Below are 13,328 nucleotides of genomic sequence, written 5' to 3'. Positions count from 1 at the left end.
TTCTTTGATGTATTTTTTGTTTGACAAAGAAAGAGTTTACTAGTATAACCGAGTTGAGTAATTTTGTATTTATTCTATCAGAAATAAAACTAACAACAGTTCATAAGTTTTTTCGTTTTTCTATTATTGTGTACAAAAAAGTTAAATTAAGAATGAAAATTTTCAGTGTCTGTAGCGAAACCACCCCACTTGAAAACAACAAACAATTTCATTGGATGCATGCGAATGATTGTGGTCAAAGGTGAAAAAATAGAAATAGAAGATGCTGTTGAAGTTAAAGGAATCATACCTAACTCGTGTCCCTCTAATGCAAACAACGTGTGAATTGATTAGGTAACAAATAGGTTGGTTAAAATTTTAGGTTAACATAAATACTTAAGTTAGAATGTTACAAATGCACTATTTGTTTGAACTTTATAAAGGTTTTGTAAACACTTTAGGAATGTACTTAATTATTAACTCTTAACAACCCGTAAAGTAATTAGGTAACAGTTTGTATATATATGGTATACTATCAAAATCCACCCGCGTTCAAAATCCACCCGATCAAAATCCACCCGCGTTCAAAATCCACCCGATCAAAATCCACCCGGTTCAAAATCCACCCGATCAAAATCCACCCGAGTCAAAATCCACCCGATCAAAATCGACCCGAGTCAAAATCTACCCGATCAAAATCAACCCGAGTCAAAATCCACCCGATCAAAACCAACCCGGTTCAAAATCCATCCGATCAAAATCCACCCGATTAAAATCCACCCGAGTTAAAATCCACCCGATTAAAATCCACCCGGTTCAAAATCCACCCGATCAAAATCTACCCGATCAAAATCCACCCGGTTCAAAATCCACCCGATCAAAATCAACCCGACTCTAAATCCACCCGTTTCAAAACCCACCCGATCAAAATCCACCCGATCAAAATCCACCCGATCAAAATCCACCCGATCAAAATCCACCCGGTTTAAAATCCACCCGATCAAAATCAACCCGAGTCAAAATCCACCCGATCAAAATCCACCCGAGTCAAAATCCAACCGATCAAAATTCATCCGAGTTAAAATCAACCCGAGTCAAAATCCTACCGACACAAAATCAACCAAAGTCAAAATCCAACTGAATCGAAACAAGCACCTTGTTTATTTATTTATTTTTAAATCAAGTATCATTTAAACAAATCTCACCACTCTAAAGTACCAATCTTAAACAAGTTTTATTTAAAAAAACTTATAAAATCTTGTATTTTTGTCCCTTATAAATTGACCTAAGAATATAAAAACTGTACTACAGATTGAACTTATTTTGTGAAGTTTTTTGAGTTGTTATTTGGTATTTTTGCTTATTATAAGGAATTTTTGACAAAAATATTTTTGTTTTTTCGATTACTGAATATAATTTTGAATAGCTACAGCCGGCAAGCAGCTTTTAAAGGAACTGTTGTTTTTGATATAAGTATAACTATAAGAGCTAATAAAAGTTAAACAACGTCAGGATAAATAAATTAAAGTTTTACTATACAAATATGACTATGTTAAAACTTTTAGAAAACTAAAGGATGTGCTAGAAAAAATAATCTAGTATTATCTCAATCACAATTACACGACAATCAATTATAATTTACTGTTTCTAGGTATAAAATTTAATAATTTAGAACTTTTAAGTAATTTTTAAACAAATACGTCACACGATATAATTTTTATAAAAACTGAGTATTCCAAGTGAAAGCTACCATTTATACTACAAATTAATCCATTTAATTTAGGGGTCAGCAAACTGCGGCCCTCGAAGTGTAAATATGTGGCCCTCGAGCATGTAAATTTGGTCCGCTAAACAAAACAAAAGTTAAATTGAAATTTTCAAAAAAAGAAAACGAAATTATAATAGTTTGTTTTTAAGTTCCTGAATATCATTTAAAAACCATTTATTATGCTTAAGCCTTAGATGTGAAAAAAGACAGATAGTAAATCTAGAAGTTTTTCTTTATAGTTTAGACTTTACTTTTCCTTTTAAACAACAAAAGTTTACATACTTGGATAAATTACTTATATAATATTGCAAAGTTTTTTTAATTGGCAATTTTACATGTTTTTAACTTTTAAAAACACGGTGACTGGGTTGAAGTAACTGTTGTACTTTTTTGTTTCAAAAAGTTGCAACCCGAAAAACTTTAGAAAGATTATTAAGGTATTTAAAGGTTTTAAAAGAAAAACTTACACTGTTTAAAAAAGTTATTAAATGTCTTTTTATACCATTTTTAGAAACTATAGTACAAAAATAAAGTTTTGTAAAATTTTTAGAACATACAAATACACACTGTTTTGTGTCATGTCGTATTTATCTATTACTGAAATATACAAGATCTTAACGTTTTACATATATTTTAACGTTTTTCAAGATCTTAACGTTTTATGTTTAGTTTAATTTGTCTACTAAACAATTTGTTATAACAATAGTTGTCTTTACCGTTTAAATTCGTTATAACCAATATAAAATTTTGTTTAATTTAATAATGTTTCATTTTTAATTAAATTACTTAAAATTTCTTAAGTTTTAACAAATGGACTTTTTTTATATGAAGATTATATTTAAAAAAAATAGTGGTAAATAATAACATTTCCATTTCTATGAATTAAAAAATATCAATTAACAATATAATATTGAACAGTAAATAATAATTTATCTTACTTAATTACAATTTCTATGCAACTTTATATTTATAAAAAAACATAAAACGTTTACAACTAATTAATTAAAAACATGCAGTTATAGCGTATTCAAGAACATTTATCGCATGTAATATAAAAATTTTAGATTAGAAAATTTTAAAGTTAAAATTTAAACGTTAACCAAAAGAGATTAAATTTTATAAAACCACTCAATTAATCAGTTTCAAAACTGGCCTTAACCTATTAATAAAATTAATAATACGATTGTTTAAGTTGATACAGTCTGGTACAAAAATGCATAAAAATAACTTATACTTGAATTTAAACTCTCTTGTCTGAAATACATACTTTTTTTAATGAACATATGTAAAAATAGAACATTTTAATAATAAATTAAAAATGTTATAAGTTTTTTTTTCGTAATATTTGTTATAAATATAGTGTCATTTCTGAAAAACTCAACTTATTTGTTTACTACTACAATTCTTAAGTATATAATTTCCCTAGCTCAAGTCTAACTACTAACTTTTTTAGTTGCAATTTACAAGCTATTTGAGCAAACTCAATGAATTGTTGAGTCGATATTTGTTTTATGTAAAGGACTTTAGAATTAATAGAAAAATGTTTAGCTTTTTAATTTGTACTATTAGTTAAAAACTAGCAAATTAAGTTGTTATCTAATTAAAAATAACTTATAACCTTAGTTACCTTAGACGAAACAATTTTTAGTTTTTTTCAAAAATAGATGGTTTATAAAAAAAACATTTAATAAAATAAAATTCAAATAACTTAAACACTTTGAAAAAAGATAATAGCAGCTAAAATTATTGTATAAATTAAAAAAAATAACTAAAAAATATTTGTAACAAAAATTAGATAGAAAACAATAAAATTGTTTTAAAACAGTTATTGATTTCTTACATATTCCTCATTTATATTTTTAGTAAATTAGTTTTCGTATTTTTATATTAAAATTTATGTTTTGTTTTTAAAAATTACTAATAAAAGAAACGTCAATAAATTGTTTACTAAACGACAAATAAAAGCGCTCAAAATATTTGGTTCTAAGTCCTCTTGCACGAACATACCTTAAAGTTATCGAGTCGCACACCAAAAATATCTTTTAACGTCTTTTCCACGTCGAAAACAATTATGTTTAAAATATAATTAATAGGTGATAGTTTTTCCAAATTTAACAAAGGATTTTTATTTTATTATCACGTAGCAATTTTATATAATTCTTTATCTATATTTTTTTTTTTATAAATACTGCTAGTTAAAATTTTTTATATAATAAAATATTGTACGTAATACTATTTTGAAATTTAAGTAAAGCACAAAACACAAAACTTTTTACATCAAAAAAAAAAGCTCAAAAATTTAAGATTAATATTTTAATTTTCTTTTTGTAACATTTTATTAACATTTTCATAAATTTACACTATTTGGTACTTGATTTTTGTAATTTTCTTTAATTTAATAAATGTTATTAAAGATTCTTCTAATTTATAAACTTCTATAGTTTTGATATTTTAATTTACTATGAGTTATCCTTAGTAAATATTTTTATTTAATTATGATTGACTTTGAGAAATTAAATTAAAAAGAAGTTTAAATGGATTAAAACTGAGCGTATTTCTTTTTTTTATTTTTTTTAACTTCTTTTTTTTAAAGTAACACCAACACTACTGAACTGGGTTGATTTTGATTGGGTGGATTTTGAACCGGGTTGATTTTGATTGGGTTGATTTTGATCTGGGTTAATTTTGAACTGGGTTGATTTTGATCGGGTGGATTTTGATCGGATGGATTTTGATCGGATGGATTTTGACCCGGGTGGATTTTGATCGGGTGGATTTTGAACCGGGTAGATTTTGATCGGGTGGATTTTGACCCGGGTTGATTTTGATCGGGTGGATTTTGACTCGGGTGGATTTTGACTCGGGTTGATTTTGATCGGGTTGATTTTAATCGGGTGGATTTTGAACCGGTTTGATTTTGATCGGGTGGATTTTGAACCGGGTTGATTTTGAACGGGTGGATTTTGACTCGGGTGGATTTTGACTCGGGTGGATTTTGATCGGATGGATTTTGACCCGGGTGGATTTTGATCGGGTGGATTTTGAACCGGGTAGATTTTGATCGGGTGGATTTTGACCCGGGTGGATTTTGATCGGGTGGATTTTGACTCGGGTGGATTTTGATCGGGTGGATTTTGATCGGGTGGATTTTGATCGAGTGGATTTTGATCGCGGGTGGATTTTGATTGCGGGTGGATTTTGAACGTGTCCCATATATATATATATAATGTTATTTAGTTTATGTCTAAATAACGAAGTATGAAGGTTTTTTTAGATTTTGTTTAGTAACTTACAAATAAAGGCTTATTTGTGTAATATATAAACTTATTAAAATTTTATTTAATTCAACTAATTTATTTTTGTAAGTTATACTTTGTATAATTATATCGATGTAACTGTAGATAGACTTGATTGTATACTTATAAATAGATGATAGCTTCTCAAATGTAAACGTTGTAGGCAAACAAACAAAACAAGGAAAATTGCGAGAAATAATTTGAAGCACCAGCAAATTTGGCGGGAATAATTTTCACGGTTCAATCGTTTTTTCGCGGGAAATTCAGCATAACGAAATTGACGCTACCTCTTTGAAAGTTTCGACGAAAAATTTGTACATAATTTGTAAAATTAAAAATAAAAGTAATTTGTTTAGATCTGTGACTGTCGATATAACACACAATAGTTTTGTGTTAATCAACTGTATATTATTGTAGATAGATACTTTCTTTAGCCAGCCTTTTTTGTACTATTTTTTATACTTTTTCAGCATATTTCATATAATTATTGTATACTCGTTTTATACGCTTTTTTTTTCTTTTTCTTCTTTTCTTCTTTTTTTTTTGTTTTTTTTTTTTTTTAACTTAGCTAAATTTTATTTCATCGAGTTTAGAACTTTCTAGCGTGTTTTTGTTCAGTGCTTTTCAACTTATATATTTTTTTGATTCCATTTTGTTGTTTTTGTTTTTTCTTTTGTTTTATTTATTAATTTTCATCATTCAGCAATTAGATTTTATGGTTAGTACTGTTTTAATTAAACTTTGTAATAAAAAAAAAGTTTGTCTTTTTAATTAGTGGTATTAAATAACTACAAATTTGTTTCTTTGAAGAGACAAAACAAATATATAAAAGTACGTTTTAAAATTTCTTATTTAACTTTGTACAACTAGAACGAAAATGTTTATGCCCTATGTTTACTAATAGCTAACACTGAAAATTTATAAGTTTAAAAATTTAAAATGAAAAAAACTAAATCAAACATTATGATATTCATTCCTCCAATTTTCATATTGAAAACAATAGTTTAGCTAACAAAGTTAAGTTGTACATATCAAAACATTGAGAAGTAGTTTATAACTTATACTTGACGCAAAGTACTTGTAATTTTACCTATTAGAAAAAAACTTTAAATCTATAAGATTTTTTGCTTCATTTAAATTTAATTATCGCAGGTTTTAGTTGATAATATCAACATTTTACAACTTATTGAAAAAGCTTTAAAAAATGTGTTTTTTTGCAATATAACATACTGAGTAAATATACTTGTGTTTAACAAAAAGAAGATTAACATAACACGACAAAAGAAGATGTATAAATTTATGCGTTAAATGCTATCATCATTAACCTGTTATATTTATTTTGTAATGTTAATCTCTAAAGATTGATCAAACGAGCTAAAACATTTTAATAATATATCTTAATTTAGATTGGTTGCAACAGCTGTTTTAAGAGAAGGTAAAACTAATAAAATTAGTAAAGGTAAAACTACGTAAAATTATAAAAATGTTTATGTTTTATAATTCAAATTTTACAGAAGTTAAAATTTGATAATTATAATTAAAACCTTTTGTTCCTACAAATGTTACACTTTTTTATAAAACATTGTCAACAAATAGTCACCTGGTAAAAACGATTTCTTAGCTAAGTTTCCCATTTTAGATTGTTTTTCAAAACAAACAACAATATAAATCTAGACTGTATTGAAAGACACAGTTGCTATACTTATATTACAATTCAGTAGGTACTCACTAAAAGTTTATGTTATCAATATCACTTAAGTTTAGAAATTAACAATTTTTAGTTCATGCAGTTTTTAGAGTAGTTCTAGGTTTGTTTTTAAAACAACTTAAAACGTGCTACAACAAATAATATTTAGTTAAGATTTAATTAAGAAATGCATTCACACTTAACTAATTTATAAATTATCTAATTGAAAATTTATATAAAAGTTCAAAGCCTAAAGTTTTTTTGAAAATAAAACAATATGAACATTTGTTATTTTGTTGATGAGCTTTTTACTCAAAAACTAATGTAAAGTTTAACTGAAATTTGACATAATAAGTTAATTTTAGAAATATATAATACCTTGTTTAGATTTTTTAAATTGTTAATATAAACATATAGATCAAAAAAGTTGGTATAATTTTTAATATTGTAATACTTTTGATTTTCCTTAATTTTCCTTAATTTAATGATAATAAAAAATTAATATCAAATGTCTTTCAAACTTTAAATTTTAACTATCTTGCTGATGGTTGTTTTTATAAAAGTGTTGTTGAGATTTTCAAACTAATATTGTTTTTACATTAGTAAGTTAATACATGTTGTACAGTAATTTGTTAAAGTCTTAGTTTGATTGAACTTTGAAAAGCGTTGAAATTGTGAAAACTTTTTAATCATATTATCTATTTGGTGTCCTGACTAGTTTTAAAGCTTAAGTCCAATTTTGCAAATAAGTTTTAATAAAACTGATAATAAAACTGATAATTTACGAAACTATTTCCACCATAGACTTTTTCTAGTACAATTGCCTTATTGACTAAAAGATTGCCTGACCACACTACAGGACACCAAATATATTATATACAAAATACAAGCAATGCCCATAAAAAAATCAAAATTATACAAAATTTATCAACTGCCTTCTAAAAGTTATTAATATATCTTTTAATAACTAAGTAAAGAGCTTCTAAGTACTAAATCGGCTACATGATAGTTCAAATTCGGACAGCTCAAATTCTCAAAAACAAAAATTTAAAGACTTTATCTCAAAAAGTAATATTAGTTTAAAAAATATGAAAAATGCACATTTAGATCTTATTGTAATCTACAAACCACTTTTTTTTTGCAAAATCCTAAACATTTTTCAAGATATTTTCAAATTACTAATAGTAATTATGTTTTTTACTTTATTTTAGCCATATCTCAAAAAAAAAATTAATGTTTTGCTAAAAGAAAAAAAAAGTTGTAGATATTAATATGATATACATATATATTTTTTATATTTGACAAATATACACTACTTTTTTATTTGTGGCCCTTTTAATTTTTTTTATAAATATTGGAGTTGTCGGAGTTTGAACTGTCCGAATTTGAATAGTCGTGTACTCTACTAAATCTAACAGTTAAAGTACAAATATATTTGTTGCCAAAAAAAGGCATTATTTTTGTTTTAGGATAAACTTAAGATTTATTTTGATATTAGTTTAATGAAAACAACACTGTTTAAAAACAACAAAAGTTGTGCAATGATATTGCACATACTCTAAAAAAAAAAACAGAAAATTAAAAATTAAATATTTTTAATTTTATTCAGAATCGACATAACAGGTTGTAAATCAAAACTTGCCAAAAAGAAACCAAATAACAGGGAACACAAAAATCAAAAAAAATTACATATTTGTTTTGTTTATTATTGTTTTATGAAACTAAAAAGAATGAAACATTAACATTGGACTTGATGTAAACTAGCAACAAACATTTTTTTTTTCAAATACTTATGTTTGCTGATTAATTTTTAATCAAAAGTTTCCTTTATTAATATAAAACTTCACAATCAAAAAAAAAAACATCTGTTCAACATAAACACTGACTGTTAAAGATATACAATGTTAATTTTTCAGCATTTGTTTGAAAGATTTTATGAGCACTAATTTAGAAAGGATTTGTGTTTGCAACAACTTTTGAAATAACTGCTATTTTCTTATTGGCGTTCAATAACTGTTACAAGAAATTAGTGTATATTTAAATCGGGTATTGAATAGATTTTAACGGAATAATGGCGTCACAATTCGTTTTACGCTGCACTTAAAAACCATGTTTTTCCGATTATTTTAACCTGTTCGTTCAACGCTGCAGTGTGACTCATAGTTCGTTAATGTAGGGAGAAAAGCCAATTTTATTTGAAATAAAATAATGATAAGAAATACCTCTTAAGTTTTATAATTTGCTTGAACTTAACTAGTTTATTATTAGAGCATGTTGTTTGTTTAGATTATTAATCGTATGCTACATTTATGATTAAATTGAGAGTTTATAAAATAGTATAAAAATACTTATATAAACTATACAAATTTTGTTTTAAACTCTTATTTTTGGTTCTAAACTTTATTTTAAACTCTTGTTTGTGTTTATCTCGTTTAATTTTAAAGTTTCATTGTAATTTTTAAACAGTTTGACAAGCCTTTGTGGCCTGAGTTTTTTTTTACATATTTAGTATTTATTTTTAGCAATAGTTTTTTTAGATTTATTAATTATACAAGTCTCACAAAAAATAGGTTTGATAAAAGTAAATAATTCAAAAGTTAATGCTGTGTTTTTTCTTTAGTTTTTATTTGTATAACTTTATATACTTTTAGCTTTTTTGTAATTTGTTTAATTCAGAATAAGTATGACAAATACATAATAAGAATATAATAACAGTGAAAATCATGTACAAAAACAACTTGTTGTTTTAAGAATTTATAAAGCAATATTTATTTAGATATAATTTGATATAGGAACACCTAACGGTTGTTAACGGTCTAAAACTAATCCTACAATTGTAAGTTGCTTTTTCTAAAAATTTAATTTTTTGACAGTAATTATTGAAATATATTAACGTGGATCAAAATAAAAATTGCCGCTTTTACTTAACTGTAAGTTTAATATAAGGTCGAGATTAAAAGAATTCCAAAATATAATAAAACAGATATACTAACTAAATATAAAAACTTTTAGGGCACTTGATAACTTTTTTTATCAAAATTTTTATTTTTATGGTCGAACTTTACATACATCCTACAACTTATCAAAACTTTCAATGATTTATTATTAAACAGGCTAATGAAATCAAATAAATCAGAAAAGTACCTATCTTTAAAATACTGAAATACTCGAAAGAAAAAGAAAACTTTATAACTATAAAAATTTTAGATTTAGTAAGAAGTATTTTTGCAATTTCTAATTTTCAAACTTATTTAAACTTTGAAACTAAAAGTTCGAAATACGATATAACAGGTTTGCATTTTACTTTTTTTTCAATGTCATACGAGACACAGTTAGAATAGAAAATCTTATAAACGCTTATTTTACAATTAAGTAAAATGTATTTTTAGTTAAAACTTAAATTTTAGTATTAATAAAGTTTTTGCTTAAAACGAAGACCAAACTTAAAGTTTAATTTTATAATCGATTTTTTAAACTTGTTGAAGGAAAACTCTTCTCTGAACTTTAACTTTTTTAAACTATCAAGCTAATAAGAAAAACCTAAAAATTTTCGAAACTCTTTTAAGTGTTTCACATCATTATTAGTACTTTATACATTTTCAAATTCTAAATGACCTGTTATTCAACTTTTTTAAATAAAGAAAAAAAACATGTGTAAATTAAAAAAAAAAATTTTTGATCAAAAGAATAGTGTTGCTAAAGCCAGGGGTTCCCAACCAGGGGTGCTCGCATCCCTTGGGGGTGCGAGATGGTTTTTCATATTTGTATGATAAATAAGGAAATTTTCACTCTCTGATAAAGTTAAAAAGTACGTGTTGTTATAAAAAGAAGTTGGCACTAATTTTCTGACTAAATTAATTTTATTAATACGTCATAGAGCAAGAGCGCTTTTCAAGAATTAAACTCGTTTTACTAATTTTATTTTAGACTGTTAGTTTAGAATTAACATTTCAGTAAAGCTTTCTTATAATTGTACACCTGTGAATTTTAATCATCTATTCTTTACACATTTTATTTTCTTAACAGGCTTAACAGTGCCATTAATTGTTTAAAACAATTTATGAGCTAGCATCTATTTTAATTGAAATAATTTGATAAAAATTAGTATCTTCAGCAGATTTTTTATTAGCTTTTAAGAACAGTTTCTGTTAAGAAAGTTTTCTTAAAGTTTAAGCTGTTATATGCATTTGAAAATTAATAATTGAGAAATTTAGCAATAGACTGAATAGACAATATAAAACCAAGAAAGAAGAGTATCTATATATATTTTTAATTAACAATGTTTCGTCATCTACACAATAACTTTTATTCAAACAGAATTTATTTATTCAAATAAATTGATCTAAATGATTCTAATTCAACAAAAACATACTTTAAAATGTCAAATTTTTGTATTTTAGTTGATTCAATAAAATAAAATTTATACTTTTGTGTTTTTATTAATAAGTTTTTTAAGTAATTCTTTGAATAGGATCAAAAAGACTAAACTGCTAAAAAACTAAAAAAAAACTAAACAAACCTTAAGAAAATTTGTAAGCTTTTTTCAATATACTTTTAATTAATTTTTTAATAATTATAAAATTATGATAAATATGTACTGAAACTAGAGTTAATATATTCCTTAACATTTGAAAATATTATTTTTGTAAATTAAAACTTTCATTTCACATAGTATAGCTGTATAAACGTAATAAAATCAATTTATTTAACATAATGATGTTTCCAAAAACTTTTTTTTCTACATTTTGCAAATTTTGACTAAGTCATCTTTGCGTTTTGAAAAAATAATAAGTATTGTAAACTGTTTTTTATAAGTCAGTAAATTGATATTAGTCAAATTATGAGTTTTTATAAACTTTGAAAATTAATTTTTACACGATTTGTTGAAATAAAATAAATGTAGTGTGAATGTAATATTTTTATATGATCAAAGTTGAATAATAAATAATCATTCAAATCTTTATTTTCCAGTTATATTGCGGAACATATTTTGCTAAAACAAATTAACTAAGTTATATTTTCTTCTTGGTACTTTTATCAACTTTTCTAAATTTTTCAGTACTATAAAAGCCATATTTATCTGCACAAGTAATAAAATGGAAATAAACTCATTGATGATGTGTTTAAAATCTTTCGGTAGTAAATTATACCCCAAGTAATAATCAAACAAATAAAATAAGCTATGTGCTTTAAAATATTTACTTTTGTATTGTGTTGCGTTTTTATTCGAAAGTTTATTACCCATTGTTAAAGTGTTTTGAACAATGTATTTCAGTGTTTTTTTTTTGAAAAGACAATGTTATGTTTAAAATGAGTTTTAGAGTCAGTTTTTATTTTACTTTTTATTATGTTTTAGATGAAAAGTTTTTTCTTTTAAAGTATAAACTTTACAGTTTTATTTAGACTTATCGTAATGGAGTATCAAAGTTACTTATTTGATAAATACTTTGAAATTTTTATAACTGAATAAAGTTATATAATCAATGATACAGTTTTTATTAAATTTTTGTTAGAACTATTGAAACTTTAGCTAAGTATTATTTTTAACAATAATCAAACTGATAAAAACTTTAATTGATGAAAGTATTAAGCGTAAACTAAAAAGAATCAAGTATTTTTTTAAATGTTCTATAAATGTTTCTCATTAGTCTATACAAAGTTTTTTAAACAAGTTGTGCTTGATTAATAGAATTTTGAAATGTATACTGCTATGATATTGTAGCTAGACTACTAGTCACGTTTATAATTATGTTGTAAAACAAATTTTAGATTTTAATTAATATAAGTTTATAATTGCAGGTCTCAAATGAATGGTTAAAAGGTTTAATACTATTAACATTTATGCTTGTTTATGTCTTACAAATAACAAAATCTCTTATTACTAGCTTTTATTATATATATCTAAGGTTATATAACGGCAATTATTTTTTCTTTATCTATAGTTATCTTATTAAATTAACTTTAAGTATATATTACTTAAATAAATAAACTTTAAATCAAGCATTGTGTTTTTATTTTTTTGTAAAAAAAACAAAACGTTTTTTTTTCAATTTTTGTTCGTAAACTTTAGATTTAACAGCTAAAATCTGAAAACTAGTTCATTACCAATTTCTCCTTTATGATGTATTAACACAAAACTTTATGACATAATCAGTAAAAATTTATGACGTAACAATCACGCTTATGTGATGTCACATAAATAAATCAAACAAGATTTTAGGTGTCTTATTATTTTCTCACTTGTTGTGGTAACTTTTTTTTTTAATTTCGTTTCTTTGTATAGTTGAAGTATATGTTCTTTTTAATTGTTTATTTTTTTGTAAAAAAATATACTCAGTTAGTGATAAATAGTTTTTTAGTTTAATCTGCTATGTTTACTTATAAAAAAAAAACGGTTTGTATTTATAGTAATACTTAAGTTTAATGCTATACAGTTAGTGTTTTGCTAAAAAGAGTTTTCCGGGATTTTAATAAAAACAATTGTATCCTAGAAAAGTTATAAAAGGTTTATTACGCTAGTTTTCTACTTTAAGATAAGTAAATGTTCTTATCTTAAGTATTTTCAGTGAGCTAATCGGTTAGTTATACGCTTAAAAGT

At 24.6% G+C, this 13,328-nt stretch overlaps 1 protein-coding gene across 1 annotated transcript in view; it reads left to right on the top strand.

Moving 5' to 3' along the window:
- Positions 1-5,465, top strand: part of LOC145842341 (laminin subunit alpha-1-like) — a 79,670-nt gene extending 74,205 nt beyond the window's left edge. Inside the window, exons 62-63 of the mRNA XM_082949770.1 lie at positions 167-344; positions 5,207-5,465. Of these exons, the coding sequence (XP_082805896.1) occupies positions 167-324 (158 nt within the window). The 3' untranslated portion in view covers positions 325-344; positions 5,207-5,465. The remainder of the gene's footprint in view (positions 1-166; positions 345-5,206) is intronic.
- The last annotated feature ends 7,863 nt before the right edge of the window (positions 5,466-13,328 follow it).

This window comes from Thalia democratica, chromosome 1 (genome assembly GCF_965202585.1).
Source record: "Thalia democratica chromosome 1, ktThaDemo2.hap1.1, whole genome shotgun sequence".
NCBI classification, from domain to species: Eukaryota; Metazoa; Chordata; class Thaliacea; order Salpida; family Salpidae; genus Thalia; species Thalia democratica.
The sequence above is the reverse complement of the archived record's forward strand: the minus strand, read 5'-3'. Positions and strand labels throughout refer to the sequence as shown.